This window comes from Episyrphus balteatus, chromosome 3 (genome assembly GCF_945859705.1).
Source record: "Episyrphus balteatus chromosome 3, idEpiBalt1.1, whole genome shotgun sequence".
Taxonomy (NCBI): domain Eukaryota; kingdom Metazoa; phylum Arthropoda; class Insecta; order Diptera; family Syrphidae; genus Episyrphus; species Episyrphus balteatus.
In genome coordinates this window covers 103514727-103533612 of record NC_079136.1, presented here as the reverse complement: position 1 = coordinate 103533612, position 18886 = coordinate 103514727, and the positions used below count along the sequence as shown (strand labels likewise).

Below are 18886 nucleotides of genomic sequence, written 5' to 3'. Positions count from 1 at the left end.
GGAACATAGATTAAAAACTGTATGAATTGTCAAAGGAAGATGGAAAGTTGATGTATTTACCTGAATCATTAATGTTTGAATGATCCTTAATCAAAACTTCGCTGACCGAAGTTGGTAATTGGTCACCTTCAAACCACCTAAACTCCAGTTTGCCCCTTATTTCTTGCCACCCACAGTTAGAAGGAGAGAGGACGGTGGGATTTTGGCGGTATGCATTACTCCATATACTTCAGATGTAAGCACATCTCAAAACTTGCTGGCGCAGCTCCGACTTGCAGGGTGGCAAAATTGAGCCATCAAAGTTTTTTGTTTTAATTTTGAACGTCTCTTCAATGTCGTTGCATTTAAAGGATTTGACGAAATTTGAAAGCCGGGCTTCGTTGACGTCATTAAACTGTTTAAGTCCGTATATGTAGCAAACAAATCTTTCTAGTATGTCAAATATCTGTGCTTCGATGTCTGGATAGTTTTTCAGTTTTGAGAAGGCTTCGATGAAATCAGTTGAGTTTTGAAGAATTGTAAGTGGCCGCTTCTTGCCTTTTTTGAAAAATGCAGGGTTGAAGTCACATCCTGTGAAAGCATGGAATCCTGGAAGAGCTTGACATAAATCTGGTCCCAATGATTCGTAGAGCTTCGACACGTTGATGAACCTTTCTGCATTACCAACGCCAACTTTCAGCCAAAGTCTTACATTTTATTTCAAGTGCTGCATGTTTCCAAGTGCAATGACGAGAATGTCCGTATCGGAACAGCGAATAAGAACATTCGAATCTGGCTCCACTTGACAGGCGTGGAAAATGACTTTAGTGTCGGCTTCTTCGTGTGCAGGACATGCTTTATTTTCGTCTTCTGTTCTAACAACAGCTCCATTAACTTCCAAAAATTTGTAACAATTTTTATAGTTAACATAAACTGTTTTATTTTTGAAGAATGTCACCATCTCTTGATTTTTCCAGTCTTCGATCAAAAAAGACACCAAGCTCTCCTTAAAATTAATATTTCTCAGCTCGGATAGAAAGTCTGCAGGCCGGACTTGATCGGGACCCTTTATTTGATATACATTTGACTTCATTTTGTACCTCGCAACGTGTGATCATTGTCCTTGATTGAGGGTGAGAAATACTCGTCAAAGGTTACTATCACCGTTCCGGCTGTACATCTCGTAAACATCTGCAGTATCTTTTTTGAAATATTTCCAAAAGAAGCTGGGATCTCTCTCATCAGATGAAGAATGAAAAATCCATCGAAAATTTGGACATCTACATGCGATGGTGGTTCTTTGTTATCCTTTGTTTCCAAAATGTTCAATAGGGTAGATTTATTAAATTATTTTTCCTAATTACTTTTTCTTGGAAAAAGAGCATTTAACCCTTTTTAGGTAAAATATGCAAAATAATTTTTCTTCATTACTTTTTCTTGGCACCAATTAGGAAATCAGGTATAAAAAAATTTACTATGAAAATCAGCCAATAAATGGTTTTTCCAATTATATTTTTTTTGCACAAGTATGAACTCAGGTATAAATATAGGAAAAGGAAAGTATTCATTTGAAAATAAATTGATAATTTAAAAAAAAAGTAACATTTTTATCCATGAATTAAATAAAAACAACTTCATCATTGACAAACAAAATGTTTTTGAAAAAAAAAATAGACATTTATATTGAAAAAATTTACATTTTTGATTGCAAAAAATGTTTCATTTAAAAATAAATATATTACCAGTGGCAATTCTGGTAAGGATCTCACAAATAAAAAATGTGAAATTAAGATTGCAATAATCTTATCAATTTGTGCCAGTTACGACTTTTGCAAAAAAATACACATTACGTTTCGTTATGAAACAAAAAAAAAATTAAGGGTGTTTTAGACCCATAACCACCCCCACCGCACCACTCTCAAATTTTTATGGTTTGATTTATATTAGTGCCAGAAATAAAACTAATTATTCTAAAAGAATTTCGTTCTAAATATATGGGTATCAAGAAACCATATAAAAATGTGTTTGTATCCCATTTGCCCTTCTTTGTGCCCCATTTTCTTATATTATTGTTATAAGATATAAAATTATGCAAAAAATATGCATATTTCTTGTATACATTTAGTTTCATAGCTGTTTAGATAAAATTAAATAATTAATAGATTAAAAAGGGTGTTTTTCCCCTCTTTGCCCCCTTTTTTGGAGTGATATTAGACTTTTAGAGCTGATATTATTTTTTCAGTGTTCTTTATTAAACGGTCTAAAAAATTCATCAAAACATTGTTTCTCTCCCAGATTTCTACCCAAAAACAAAATATTTTTGGATTGTATACAGTATGCGACAGTGCGACTATTTTCGATCCTGCTGGCGACTTCTCCCCGGGACGCAAGCGGCAGGCATGGTTTTTCCTCTATTTTAAATGTCAAACTAACTATCTAAACATACTTCAGCCCTTATCACATATAACAATTTGACGGTTTTTTTTACAACTTTAGGTCAGCGGCAGGATAACTTCGCCCCACTGTCCAGGTGGCAGGCATGGTTTTTTTTTTCTCAAGGCAGTGCCAACTAACGTTCTAGACCGGTTTCAAGTCTTATCATGTTAGACATGTGACCTCGTTTTTTTTACAACTTTGAAAATTTTTTGCCACTTATTGCCCCACTGTTGAGGTGGCAGGCATCGATTTTGTTGATAACATTTGCCTAAACTACAGATAAAAAAATAATTTAAGCGTTATCATCATTAACATTGAATAATGACGCTGGCTCCCGGGCTATTACTCAATATATCTATATTAAGGATCTACCTATGCAACTTGTTTGTCTGCTATTGCTACCATTTAATGCCTTCTATGTTCTATTGCGCGGCCGGCAACCGACACGTATCAGGGTTCAAAAGCTAACTTACTCAATTTACAATATTCGATTGGAGAAGTTCTCCAGATTTTGAAAATCAAGAGAGATTTGGAAGCCGCGAAAAGGGCTGTCGCAAAAGATGTTGTTGAGAAGTACAAATCAGTTTTTTTGGGCAACAAGGGACTCGAGAGAGTTGAACAAGTAAATTGAGTAATAAATGGGAACACAAATCAAGAGCTCCCGGCAAATGTTGAAGTGGGTGATGTCGAGTGCTTTAATTAATTAATTAATTTAATCTTTAGCTCCTTTAAAGCACTTATGACGACTTTTCACGAGTCGATTTTAGCCGCGCGATATGTCGCACGATTTGCAGCTTACGTTCACACGAGTTGAAAAGCTTGGCCGCACGGCAAAAATCAACTCGTGAAAAGTCTCCAATAAGAGACAATCGCATGCGCTTGTTACCTGAAAATTTAAAAAAACTCATGATTGTTCAAAATTACTACAATTAATTTTTATATTACATGCTTTCTCTCAATAAATGCCTTTTTATGCCTTTTTTAGAGTTTTATTTTGCCTTTTTTAAAGTTTTTAGGTCCACAACATCCTATCCCTGCATATGACCCTCCTTCGGTTATACCTCCTACCTCGACTTCCAAAATCTGTGTGGACTCTTAGACTAGAAGTGAGCAATGAAAGTTTCTTAAAGCAATTTTTGATGCTAAAACAAATTTAAGCAGCTTTATTGCTCCAATTTGTAACAAAATATAATTTACACTATCAACTTCTGTTTTTGGCTTAGGCGCTTAGGATATGCAATAATTTTTGTATAGGTCTGGCCAAAACCTGCTAGTTTGTGTTTTAGTCGTTTGGGCAAGCCGGTGAGGTGGTTGCACAAATGACCAAAACACAAACTAGTATACGAGGAATTTAGACGTTCTTGTATTGTCTGGGAGAAGCACGAATCGAATTTCAATTTTGGTAACTATTTGATGAAGTATCAGTACACAAGCCGAAAACCACATCTTGCACAATTGCACCTAGTGTCATAAAGTCGCCATTTTTTTAGCGGTAATTTTGATTTTTGCACCTAATTTGCTTTTTTTGTATCCTAAATTATTAAGTTTTATTACAAACTATAACTTCCAGAGTCTAGACAATAGCAATTAGAGAACAAAATTACTCAACTTATTTTGTAGGGAATTGAATTTACTACCAGTTTCTCATATAGCTACCAGTTTGCAGAGGCGTACGTTGAGTTGCCGGGGCCCCAGGGCAGGACTAAATTTTGAGGCTCCTTTGATATTTGGGGCCCTTTTGATATAGAAAATTAGGACAAATAAAAAAGTACGTAAACGGCCTACTTTTTTTGGGACCCTTGATGTATCATTTGTTGGTTTCTAAGATTAATTCAAGTAGCATTTTTTGGGACCCTAAGATGATGTTTAATTTTTCTTTCAAAAAACCGATTTATTTTTTTGGGGCCCCTGAGGTAATATTCAGATTCAAACCTTGTCTCAAAGGAGAGTTAATAACGACCTTGTTTTTATTCATCAACCTATGGGCCTGATCTGCTTAATTCTATTAATTTTAACTACCGGAGAGGTGCTTATAACTTTCGTAGCTTAGATTTAATAAAATTATCCCAACACCGTACTAATTATGGTATGCATGTGCCCTTAACACGCATGTGTATTGTGTAAGCTTGTAAATTTGAATACTAATCTGTTTGATTTTAATATTAATAAAACTAGTTTGAAAAAAATACTAAACCAATGTACCACGCTCATAAACTTTATTTTTTGTATTTATGTTTAATGTTTACTGATATTTTTCCATTTAATGTCTTTATACTTCATTTTATGTTCATATGTATATTGAATTATTTTTTTCTCAACACTTTTTTTTCAATTTTAAATTAATTTTTATTAGCTATCTTAAAGCTAGACAAAAATTCATAAAAACTAGCCTACTTATCAATTACTTACAAATAACTTACTGGCCCTATATGGGCACTCTAAGTTATACTTAATTTTTCTTAATTCTAATGCCTTTCGGCCTTATAACTATTTTAATACTAATATTTCAATGGTTGTTATTTTTCACCAAGAAATAATTTTAAAAAAACTTGGAATCATATCATTTTTTTTCTCATTTTTAAAACTTACACACTAATTAAAACTACTAAAAACTACTTAAGCACTAGAACAGCCACAGCAAGCAATTTTTTTTTTTGTATTTTTTTTTTGTATTTTTTTGTATTTTTTTCTCAACACTCTTGGCCATTAAAACATTTTTGTTTTAAAATTTTGACACTTTCTGAAAATTAAATATGAAATATTTAATTTATTTTTTTTTGTTCATTTTAGATTTTTTTTAATTTGCGTAGAATATTAAAAAAAAAAAAAAGTATTGATATGTGGCTGGCAACCAATTCATCATGCATCACACTGAAGAATATAATCTCTTCTGTTTCCGAAGTGATTTATGTTGAATATCATTTTGTTTCGTTACTTTTATAATAAGTTACCTTTTCTGCATTGTCTCCAGTCGGGGCCCTGACGTGTACTGAAAATTCCCAACAAAATTTACACATTCACCACAGTGTAGGTACTGAAAATTTTAAAATTCCTACAAAATTACATTCAATTACATTATGTTTAGGAGATATTCGAAAAACAAGTTTTACACTAAAAAAATTCAAAGTCCAATAAAATCTCCAAAAACTACTTTCTTCAAAATTCAAATTTCTATTTATTTGTATACATTTCTCGAGGTGGACAAACGATTGCCGTTTGAATTTAATTTTTGGAAAAAAAAAATTATTTTCGTTGATTTTAGAGACTTTGAAATTTTTAGTACATTTCATACATTATGGTGTTAAGAATTTTGAAATTTGTTTTTTTTTTTTTTTTGAATATCAACTAAACGTAGGTAGGATGGACAATTTTTTTTTTTTTTTTTTTATTAATTATTTTTAAATGATTTTTGGGGATTTTAGGGGAATTTCATTTTTTCAGTGCAAAATTTGCTTTTTGAATATCTCCTCACTCTATTTTTAGAAAAAGATGTGTCACTATTAAACAGTAGTTATTACCGAAAAGAAGTATGTATTTTACATATTTTGTAGTAATTTGCTACTAGTTTATCATATAACTTGATAATTTGTAATCAAAAATAAAGGGAGTTACGTGTAAAATCAAAATAACTACTAAAAACAAAATGGCGGTTATATATGTAACACCAGGTACAGTAGTGCAAAATGTTGTTTTTGACTTATGTAATGATGCTTTACCAAACACCAATATTAAAATTCAGTTCGGATTTTTTCCAAAAAAAAAAAAAAAAAGAGGTTGTCTGTTAAAGCGGGTTTACGGACGTTGATTTTACGTGATAACGTCGTCAGAAAACAGGTTGTGTGGTTTTGTTTAAAATGAGTCAAAAAAAATACTTTTTTTTATTTTCTCATTATATTAATTTTTTTATTTTAAAAGCTAACAAAAAAAAATTATGCAATTTAAAAGCCAAGTATTTCTTCTTAAGATTTAAAACATTTTTAAATTTTTACAATGCGCAAAAAGTATAAAAATTATTTATTGTAAACAATCATTTTCATCAAAAAAAGCAAAAAAAAACATGAATTTTTATCTTCTCACGTCATTAATTCCATTTTTTTCCCTAACAACCTATACAAAATTTTTATGCCATCTGAAAGCTTATTGTCTAAGCTCAAAATATATTAATCGATCAGGTCTATGAGACATCTACAAAAAGAGCTAGAATTTTTTGAACTCGATCAAATTTCATTAAAAAAAGCAAAAAAACATTTATTATTATGTTTTCACGCTATGGAAAATATTTTATACCATGTGAAAGCTTATTATTTCACCTTTCATATGACGTATCAATCTCATTTCAAAGATGCCTACAAGAGAAGTTAGAATTTTTTAAAGTCAACCATGTCGAATTTCCAGACTGAGATTACGGTACTTCCCACACTGCACAGTGGGTCACCTCCCATACAAAGTGCGGTCAAAAATATAATGACCATTTTTTTTTTAATGAAACACCTGTGTTATCATTTTATATGATTTATTATTGCAAAAAAATGCATCAAGTCAGTTTTTTAAAATTTTGGTTATTTTCAAGAAAATTAAAAAGAGGTAAAAAAATTTTTTTTTTGAAAATATAAAAAAAAATGGTTAATGCCGGAAATGGACCTGCCTGTCAGTCGAGCACTTTACCCTTACCCTCTAGTTCAGTCTTTTATAAAAATAATAGTGCCAAAAAGCAATTTTTTTAGTTTTACGTTGTAATTTTTTTTTCTCCGTGTATCGTCATTTAAACTCGTATTACTCGAAAAGGGGAAAAAAGGGGAAAAAACTGCGCTATTATTTCGAAAGGTAGGACGGTATTCTTCATTTGAGAACTTAAATTGTAGAGGGCACTCGAAGGCGAACACACTAAATCTCTAATTTAATGAAAATTGAGCTAAATAAAAATGGTTAAAATTGCTTCGCTAACGAGCCCCATTACAATTAGCCTTAATGTTATTTAACAATATAATTTATGTTTTTAGAAAGTATTAACCTTCTCGTTTAATATCCATAACAATTTAATTCTGTTCACAATTTTTAACACCCGCTATCACTATCGCAAGTTCACACCTTATAACTGCAGCGATTAAAAAACTGTACCTATTTTTATATACCGACTTTGAATGGCTATTAAGAAATGAAAAAAAGGGTAACCGTCAAATTTTTTAGTTCGATGGGAGATTGTAGAACGTTGTTTAATCATTGGATTTTAAAAAATTGACATTTACTTTTTTTATTTTTGACCTATGGCGGGACCCACTGTGCACTGGTGGCTGTTCATGATCAACAGATTTCCACTGGTGTTTTGAGGTTTTTCGCAAGTTTCTTGATTTAACATTGTGTAGCTTGTAGTTAGTCTAGCGTTATGTGTGATATACTAAATGAAAGGTAATTGTATCAGGATGCTCATAAAAGTCTAATAAAATTTCTTCTGCTCTTGGTCAAAAGGTAAAACCTGTTGAATTCTCAAATTTTATTTTACCGTTATCTCAAAATTGTGTATACGAAAATGACTGAAACTTCGCACACATATAGTCGTAGTCATGGTCTATCATTACTTCATATACTTTATTCCTGTATCTATTAAAGGAAAGAAAATAAAAATAAAAAACGATGAAAATTGGTTAAAAACGGTAAAAAAAACGTGTTTTTTAAAAACTTGTTTCTTCCGTTATTCAGTCAAAACTAACTAAATGATTCCAAGTTTTTGCACAAGTATAAAAAAATTTCCTAGCCATTTACCACTGCTAATCCACTAAAACATTTTGTACATATTATACATTAATTTGATAGCCATGTTTATGTTAGTAAATATTTAAGTTTAATATCCTGAAACACACCTTAAGCTAAGTTATGTTTTAGAATGAGTTTCATTACTTTACTCCAGGTTCCGAATAATTCTTTAATATTCTTTCTTTGTTTCTTTTTGACTAATTAAAAACAATTCTTAAGATGCTTGTATGAATGACGAAGGTGATGAAATAAGACTCCTCAAAAAATGGCCAAGGGCCAACACTTGTGTTCAACATTTCGAATCAAATGCACGCGCTTGCTTTCCTTAACTAACTGCTCGTATGTACCTACTAATTGAGCACTTATTTACATATTTACAAGGTCCAATTCTACATTCGTACCAAATGGCGTGACTCTGCTCTGGCCCATATGCATACAAAATAGTGAATATGTAATTGCGTAGTAGGAAATTATTTAGTATGGACTGGTTTTGATATGCACAAAATGTGGATAGAAAAAGTTCAAACTTTACAATTTTTCTAGTCAAGCACTTTGTATGCACATCAGCCTTTATCTGCACTGCAAAACTCGGCACAAGAAAGCAAAAATGGCATTATCAAATTCTGTTTTATGTAAATGTAATTTTATGATTTTCTTATTTCATTTCTCCTGAAAAATCGTGTTTTGTTTAGTTGTGACACTATCTTTCTCAACGTACGATACTTATTATTATTTTGTTAATATTTCGTTTCACATGTTTGACTCTTTATATTTGCAATCATCTTTCATCATTTGTTCCTTCTCTTCAAAATTCCCTTTTATACATATACATACATGATATATACTCGTACATATACAACCCTTAAATAAAAATGCTAAAGCATTTGGGATTTGGCCTATACCATTGACACATCTGAAGGGCGAAACCTAGTAATAATTTCCGAATCAATCAGAAGTCGAATGATTCTTGTCAATATTCTTTTGCCAGAAGCACAAAAATCCCACGTTAATTTTCCCACTCTTTGCTTTTCCGCATCCCTTCTTTTTTCGGCGTTGCGTGATGATAATAATCCAACAGATACATAATATTGGTATTAAAGCTTCTTTTCCTTAAATCTTAAGTCGTCCTTGGCTTAGCAGGCAGACAAAAATAAAAACAATATTAGGTATATAAGTAAACATTTCTGCCTGGCATATCGTTGATACCAATAGAAGAGCATTTCTATAGGTATTATAAGTAAAATGCCTATAAATTACGATTTCGTGTTTTAATTTTGCCCTTCTAGAAAATTGTCTTTTGTTCTTGATGTTCTTTCTCTTCCGTATGGTTTCAAATGATAATAATGATGATAATAACATGATCCTTGAGCTTTGCTATTGCAAGCGCCTCACCATGTCCTTCCTCGCTTTATCAATGAATTTTCGGCTGGTGTGTCCTTGTGATAAATTTTCAAATTCAATATTCTTCGTTGTCATCGCTCTGTCTCTTGACTCTGGAGCTATTGAATTTCTTTTATCGATGATGAAAAATCCTTAAAATCACCAAAACGACTTGTGTAGAGAACTCAATAAAGACGATAGAGTGTGCTTTAGTAATTTTCCAAAGGATTTCGCAGATTCACGTAGAGCGAAGGCTGAATGAAGAAGTACAGATATTGTCTTTGTATTCTCAGATTTTAATTTATCGTGAAGGTTCATCTTAGAAATATTTGTATTTAGACAGAATTAAAGAAAAAAGATATCAGAGGAAAATGGGGCTACTGCTTATTTAAAGTGGATAAAATCCAACAGGAATAAATTGAAATTGAAATTTGAATTTATATTTTATAATGTGTAACCAATGATTACGATAGAACAGGCACTGCCATACTTAAGTATGTGATTAAAATTGAAATGTTTTGAACAAAATGAGTAAAGCTTTTTTTTTGATGTATAAATAACGAAAGAAATTAATTTAAGTTAATTGCTATTGCAATTGAACAAAGAGATGAGATCCTAGTTAAAATTTATGTAAAAATTCCTTTGTCTTTTGAGCTGCATCTCTCAGGACATAACATTTGCATTACAGGGGCGTACACACCATTCGGGCAAGCGGGGCGGTGCCCCAGGGCCCTCGACATGCCGGGGCCCCAACTGGAGACAATGCAGAGATGGCAGCTTACTTAACGAAGCAAAAAGATAAGATATTTGCATTGAATCACTTCGGATACAAGAGAGACAAATTATATTCTTCAGTGTAATGCATAATGAATTGGTAGCCAGTCACATACCTCAGGGACCTCAAAACATCAGGGATCCCAAAAAAAGTAGGGTGTATTGTATAGGTACTTTTTTATTTGTTCTTATTTGCTATAACAAAGGGGCCCCCAAATATCAAAGGAACCCCAAAATTTAGTCTTGCCCCGGGGCCCCGGCAACTCAATGTACGCCTCTGTTTGCAGAGTAAATTGAAAATGCATATTTTTCTTCCAAAATATTCGGCAAATTTCTTACAATTTTGACTTTTGGCCTTACATTCGCCATTTCAACTTATTAAAGCTAACGCAAAATGATCGAAATTGAAATAATTTTTTTAATGAAATATATTTTTATTTGTAATAGGTAACATTTTTTAATACAAAATATTTGTATTGGCAATACAAAATTTATTTAATTATTTTTTTATTTTTTTTTTATTATATTTTGTTTTTAATTCCCGAGTAAAAATGGATAATGAATTTGAAAAAAATAATCACGCGCCGCGCCGAAGCACGGCCATTGGGCGGGAAAATGCGAACGCTGTGCTAATTGTACCATGCATCGCTGAACCAAAGCTGCACCCTGATCAAAAATTACTATAACGTCAAACGACCGCCGAAGCACATCCGCACCATGATTAAAAATTTATTATTTCGCCGAACTACGGCGCGCTGAAGCAAAGCTGTACCATTTTCAGAAGTCACATTTTTCCGCTTAACGGTCCCATTTTTCCGCCAAATGACTGTGATTCGACTGTGCGTCGGCGGTAAAAAAAAATTGTGGTTTAAAATTCAATTTCTAGTTTTTCTTGGGATAAAATTGGGTTTGAAAATACAGTTCGTAACACATGGATAGCCTCACCCATAGTACTTTTAAAAATCATCTGTGTTGTGTACTTTTAGATGCGAACATATTGTAATTTTAACTGAGCAGCAAGTAGACACTACTGTGTCAGGGATGCAGACAAGTTTTAATTGATTTTTTTAAGTTAACGGTCTTTTTTCTTTTACTATTTGTTGAATGTCAATAAATTAGACGTTTTTTTTTGTAAAATCAAGATAGCCTCACCCCGTTTATTTCAGCTAAACCGAAAGTTAATTGATAACTTTTCTAACAAAAACAATTTTTTATTATTTTACGAAGTTAAACAAATAATCTTAAAACTTCTAGCGCCCCCTATTTGTCTATTTGCCAGAAAAACGACTACTTTAACAAATCTGGTGAAACGTTACATATACCAGGGGGCTTGGATACAATCATTTGGAGTCTCTTTCTTTAGATACATCTTTCTATATTCATAAACGGTCCATTTTAGTTGATTTTACACATTTACCGTTACATTTGAACCTGTAGGAACAAGATTGCCAACTTAGTTTTTTTAAGCTTTTGCTCTCTTTCCACGTTTTTATCCATAATTTGTGAGAAACGGGGCAGTCTACAAAATGGTTTATAGGAGTTTAATACCATGTTGGCATTAATATCAAGTCCATTTAAATTTGGTTTTCTAAGGTGGCTGATTTTTCGTCTCGTGTTAATAGACCTTTTTCTTCGAATATGGTTGCGACTTTCAACTAGTTTAGAAAACCAAATTTAAAAGGACTTAGTGCGAAATTCATAGTCGTTACTCAAGTTAAGATTTTTCTCAACTTAAGCATTCACTTGAGTAGAATAAATTCTTGACTTGACAAAATATTTTTTTTCAATCAAACTCACAATGAAATATGACTGATTTGAGGAAACTATCATTTAAAAATATGTATATATTTTTAAATAATTCCCTATTCGTTTATTTTTTTAATGCTTAATATTGTCCATCGCAGCAAAAACAGAATCCAATCGATGAAGAACTATTAAAAAAAAAACTGACAGCTGGATTGAGAAAATTTTTTCCTCAAGTCAAGATTTTACTTTACTCAAGTGGATCGCTATATTTTGCTGTGAATAATGACATTACTTGAGAGAATGCTTAAGTTGAGAAAAATCTCAACTTGAGTAACGACTATGAATTCCGCTCTTAATATCAGTGCCAACTTAATATTAGTCTCTCTCACAAATTATGGATAAAAACGTGGAAAGCAAGCCAAAGCTAAAAAGAACTTAGTTGTCAATCTTGTTCCTACAGCTTCAAATGTAACGGTAAATGTGTAAAATCAACTAAAATGGACTGTTTATGAATATAGAAAGCTGTATCTAAAGAAAGAGACTCAAAATGATTGCATCCAAGCCCCCTGGGATAACGTTTCATCAGATCTGTTGAAATTTCTTGATTATTCCTTAAATAGTCGTTTTTTTTGGCAAATAGACAAATAGGGGGCGCTAGAAGTTTTAAAAATATTTGTATAACTTCGTAAAATAATAAAAAATTGTTTTTGTTAAAAAAGTTATCAAATAACTTTCGGTTTAGCTGAAATAAACGGGGTGGGGCTATCCTGATCCTTTTTATTTTTGTCCTGCCAAATTCGCACCCGTGTGCCGACAGAGGGTTAAAAGTACTATGGGTGAGGCTATCCATGTGTTACAGACTGTATGTGTCGAATAAGCTATTAAGGTCATAACTCCTGGTCATAAAATTCAACTCAATAAATACTTTTGTTTTTAAATTACTTAGGTACTGTAGAGTTTGCCTATTTTGATATTTATTCAAATACGACCTTCTTCATTTATAGCTATAAATAAAGGTCATTTTTATTTTTCAGAAGTGACATTAAAATATTTTTAGATTTATTTCTACTGTTGCTTATTATTAGCAACAGTATAATTTGTTCAGATACTACAGGTACCAAATTTGAGATCAAATCTGGTAGAAAAGGTATTAAAAAAAGAAACGATTCAGCATGAGTTAAAACAAGAATGGGACTGACTTATAAACTCATGAATCATGAGTGAAAAACAATCAAAATGCAGTTCATAAATTTTTTAAATATTCTAACCAGTCAACAGTATTTAAACTTTCAAGTTAGATCAAGTTAAATCATCGACTAACACTAAAAACCAAGAGATTAACAAAAACAACATATTTTCATCGTTTCCAACGTTAAAACTTCCCGGACGAGGAAACTGTCAGTGTGGGGAGGGGGGGGGGGGGGTGTGCTTAGGGGTCACGACCCCTTTTTTTCAAACTACAATCCAATTTAAATTTAAAAATGAAAAACATTGTGTGGAATTCCATTACGAAAAGAAATCAATTTTATAAAATACTTCCTTTTGATTTTTCTGCCTTGATATCCACTTACGTAGCATCAAAAAATTATGCACTTCTTCTCAAAAATTCAGAAAAAGTTCCAGAAGCGGATGCACACGAATTGAATTTTCTCGGGCATCAATATCGAGTATCCTTATCAAAAGGAATCTTCCTCACCATATCGGCCACTTCGACTCTTTTTCAATCTCAATGAAATTGCTGAAATCTCATTCCATGCAAGAGTTTGTTTGTTCTAAATCCGAGTTACTTTGAGAATCCTTTTCTCCTGTTGCATATACACGGTGTCTCTACATATCACAAGAATGAAGCAAAGGAAATAAATTTGATTTTGTGTCCTGTACCTTTGATGCTGCTATTGGCGTTTTATCGTTGCTCTGTTCTTGGAACAATGTATGCAATGTGTGCATATCGTGTAATTTATCTACTCTAGTGAAGTAGTTGGTCGTCTCTGAGTGAGTATGACAAAAATTCTTACCTTAGTATCGGGTGATACTGTTTGAAATGCTCTTCCTGTTTCATCAGCTATATCCGGTGAGAGGAGTAATCCTTGAAGTTGATAGCATCAAAATAAACGTATGCATTGCATATCCAGTGTCCATTTCTGGCAAATAACAAGACAGTTATATGGCTTTTCTCCTATTTCTATTTCTGCAACCCAGCATTTATCGATCTGAGTTCTCGGAACGGAAGAATAAATAGTGTTTAAATGAAGTAAGGATTTGCAAAAATCAACTGTGCTATCGGATTATTTTTAAAAGGAGGTGTGAAAAAGAGAAAAAATTCCAAAAGGCAGATACTTAGAACACTTTCTGAACGTTCATTTTGGTTTACTTAATTGGGTTCTGATAATACCCTCAAATACATAGATTAGTTTTCAATCAGAAAAGATATCATTCGAAGGGAAATTCGATTCTTGTCAAATTAAATACAGAAAAGTTTTAAAGTCAGATTGAAAAATTGAATAATATATAGAAGTTAGAAGTGACAATGTGAAAAAATCGGCCATGAATTATTGGGACGCTAAAGTCTCTTTACAGGATTGTAGGTAGGTACTCGACAGCCAAATTTTTTTCAAAACCAAGCTATAGAGATCGTGATGAGCAATTTACAGTCAGGACTACTGTCCTCAGTAAATTATATCGATCAGTAATCAATTTCAATGATAACCGTAACAGAAAAAGAAGTATGTATAAAGTTTCTTATGATAATGAAAATATTCAAGTTGGTGGTAAAATTCTGTCAACATTTTTTTTTTTTATTTTGCTTTCAAAATTCTTATTTACAAAATTGTGCTGCAGCTGTTGGATGTTTTTAACGCGGGCCTAAAGGCGGAACTATAAACTCTAGTTTACAAAAAAACTTGACTGACAGACTGACAAACTGACAGACTGACTGAAATAAGGTAGAATCGACTTTATTTCCATTTTATATTGGAAATAAAGTCGAATATTACGTTTTTTCATAGTCGACTTTATTTCCGTAACAATGAGTCGAAAAAACATCAAAATGGTAATAAAGTAGAAATTTGTTTTCCAAGAAAAATGTCAGCAAAATAGAAGTGTAATTAGTGCGCGGGCGACGTGCTAACCCGTGCGACTCACGATGCCCGAATGGTAGAATTCGACATTATTTCCAATGTAATAAAGTCGATTCTACCTTATTTCTTTCTACCTTAACACACGGCATCCAATTTGAATATTATTAAATGTAACTTTCGGATAAATTTGTAAACAATGGATGTACCTAATCTTCGTCCACTTTTACGCACGGGTGTGTCAAGAAAATATTCGTCCACTTTTACGCACGGGTGTGTCAAGAAAATATTGGCTGAAGTTAGTCGCAAAAGCATCGCAAATATCTGAAGTTCTCCTTAAGATGTTATTAGCTGGCATTGCTATCTGTATCAACAATTTGCGTTACAAAAACAACACGCAACTGCGAATAGGAATAGAAGCCAAAACAATCTGCGAATATAATATTGACGAAGTGTATAAGATTACGTATTCCTTTCTCTTGGTGCGTGCATATAAATTTTTGTTCAGTGTTGATATTTGGGATATCCTACTGCGGATATCTTTGTCGAATTTGACTTTAATTACTTAAAAAACAAAAGATATAGAAATGCAGCATGAAATCTTACGGTTTTTCAGTATTTAAAGTGTGAATTTAATTTATAAACGATTGAAAATTAGGGTATTTTTTTGATATTTAGTAAAAATAAGGTGTAAAAATTAATATTTTAAATCAAATAAATTACAGGGTATTTGAGACATAATAAGGTAAGATGTCACCAAATTTCGTAGACAAAAACTTTTTTGTTGAAAAAATAAAAATAACAACCAAAAACTCGGTTTTTTTAATTTTTTACATTAATTTTGATGTTATGTGAAAAAAAATGTTGATACAAAGGTCGTAGAAATTTTTATTACCTACAACTTTGCCATTCAACTTTTTTCCAAAGGACTTGTAGTTTTGCCGGAAATCGAGATATACCATTTTTTACCATTAAAAACTCAACCCACCCACTTCCCGAACTCGGCTCGCCCGTAATTTATTTTACCGTTCATTTTTATCATATTCACTTCCTTTTCCAATGGGTTTCATCCTACTTTGATTTTTTTTTTTTATAATATTGTTGAAGGTCTATAGGAGATATGTAAATAATAAAACGAACATTTCAGGAAAAACGTTTGAGTTTTGGTTTTTCACAAATTTATTTTTTTGTGTTGATTTCATGGGTTACATTTAACATTAACATTTAATATTAACATTTTTCCTGTGTAAGTTTATTTGTTTAAACTAATTAACATATGTATGTATTATGCTCTTATTTTGTTTCATTTTAAGTTTTTTTGTCCATTAAAAAAAGTTCTCAAACCTTGAAAAATAGGCAAAAAAAGCTTTAAGCCTCTTCATATAAGGTCCTTCAAGCTGGGTACGCCACAACCAAAAATCCAAATTTTTCAGAAAACAATCAAAATTGTTGCATGCTGAAGCAAACGAAACTTGAAGGAGATTTTTAAGCTTAATTAAGGGTGAAATTCAGAGTCGTCACTCAAGTAAATTTTTTCAAGCACAAGTCTGAGATGAGTTTTCTGAGTGTTTGCTCACGCATTCACTTCAACATTTCTTCAGTTTGTATTCATAAGCTAAAATCAAAGAAACCCGTAGGTTTTCTTAACGTAATGAGAAGCTTAAATAAGCCAAACGCGGATCAAAATTATCTAGGACAAGCTCCATTCCCTCTGGAAATTTTAAGTAAGTATAATTATTCAACACCAAACTTCGAACCAACTAATTTGTTTTAAAGTCAATAAAATGCCTTACAATACCAAAACCAAATGCGACCAACATCTTGGTCATAGAATGACTATTCATTTGCTAACAATGTTCCACTCTACAAAATATTGATATTTTTTGTTTTGCCATATTCACATTTACATATATGTATGTTCATGTAGGTAGTTGCAAACAAATTTGTTTCAACGAGTTTTTATTTATTTGAGAAACAATTTTACTGCTTGAGTTATTCAATAGAAAGCAGAAAAAACAAAAAAAAATCCCCGGAGCATCTGTGTAAATGTTTTTTTCTGTGAGTGTAATCACGTTGAGTCTCTGGGTTATCACCAGTATGTCTCCGGTGATTTTTTTATTTATCAGTGTTTGCTTTTAATCAACATCTTAAGAAGAAAATAATTAATTCATGCGAGTATATAAAGAAATAAGTTCGCGGTTCAATCAATTAGTCCAAATCAAATTACTCTGAAATCACAATATGGCACTTCAGATATTCTTACAATGCACAGCTCTGTTGATTGGTGAGTAATAGAGTCATGAATTAATTTGTCTACCTTAATTCTGATGGATATTCGTAATCTCTTTACAGTTGTGAGTTTTTGTAGCAGTGTTACAATTCAACCTCGAAGCGCCTGGGGTGCTGCACCTCCCAAATGGAACACTAAAGTTAGAGGACCAGTTCAGTATGTCATCATTCATCATTCTGACAGTCCGAATGGTTGTTCTGATTCAGCCCGTTGCCAACAATTGATCCGTAATATCCAATCGGATCACAAGGGTCGAAGAGGTTTTAGTGACATTGGGTACAATTTTATAGTGGCAGGTGATGGAAAAGTATATGAAGGACGAGGTTTTGGTAATCAAGGCTCACATGCACCACGTTATAATGACAAGAGTATTGGCATTGTCTTTTTAGGAAATTTTGAAAGTAAGTCGTAATAGTGAGGGTGAATGGATAACATTAATTTTTTGTATATTACTTATGTTTTCTTTTTAGATCAAGTTCCATCATCAACTATGCTTAATAATGCAAAGGAACTGATTGCGCAAGCTGTTGCCGGCGGGCATGTTAAGAGTGATTACATCCTTTGGGGTCATAGGCAGACAAAAGCAACAGCTTGTCCTGGTACTGCATTATTCAATGAAATTAAAACTTGGCCACATTGGTCTAGTTAGTTTAGTTTATGAATGTTATCTAAATTATTTAAAATATATTTAAAAATTAAAAATCCTAAAATTTATTTTTATTTTGTTCGCATTTTACGCGGATTTTTTTTTTTGTCGTTAGATAAATGTGTTTGAGCACATCTGACTTTTAACAAAGCTAGTTCTTCGCTATGTTCTATGGATAATTATATTGCCGAGTTAAACTTTTCCATACTGCCTACATCAATTACATACACATAATATAGCCCATATTTATACATAGGTACCTAATCTTAATGTATAAAATGTAACTCTTCACCATGTTGATTTAGTAGTATGTTGAGCGTGCTGATGCACTCACTGTTTTTGTATTTTCAACAAATTTGAAACTGGTATGGAACCCGTCCGAACAGCTCCGAATTTGATAATCTTTTTTTCATACGTCGCACGTCGGTAGTTAAAAATACTTTAACCTCTATAGGTTGAATATTGCCGATGTTGCCGTATTGTATTTTAAAATTAAAATTAAATTTTTTGTTACAAAATCATTTTTACTTGCTCTATAGGGCAAATTGGTTTCGTGTCAAAAAAAATTTCGATGTTTTAATCAAAACTAACATTACGATAATCGAGAAGCCCAAAAAAGTGGGTTTCGTCATGACGTCCGTCGGTCTGTGCGTCGGTGCGTCCATCTGTACAAGTAGCTGCAGCCTAAACGGCTCGGCGGATTTTCATGAAATTTGGTACAAATAGTTTTTTCGTAATTTCCAAGGTTGGTTTTTTTTTTGTTTTTTAATATCTCGCCTAGAACGTATACCTCCCATACAAACTTTTCGA

At 32.3% G+C, this 18886-nt stretch overlaps 1 protein-coding gene across 2 annotated transcripts in view; it reads left to right on the top strand.

The window, feature by feature from the left end:
* Positions 1-17289: 17289 nt before the first annotated feature.
* LOC129913165 (peptidoglycan-recognition protein SB1) overlaps positions 17290-18886 on the top strand; it is a 38991-nt gene continuing 37394 nt past the window's right edge. The window contains exons 1-3 of one of the 2 annotated variants that reach the window (XM_055991715.1): positions 17290-17424; positions 17493-17831; positions 17901-18029. In XM_055991715.1, coding sequence (XP_055847690.1) covers positions 17382-17424; positions 17493-17831; positions 17901-18029 — 511 coding nt within the window. In that variant the 5' untranslated portion in view covers positions 17290-17381. Of the gene's footprint in view, positions 17425-17492; positions 17832-17900; positions 18145-18886 lie in introns of those variants that run through there. The other variant, XM_055991714.1, reaches the window with a different exon arrangement.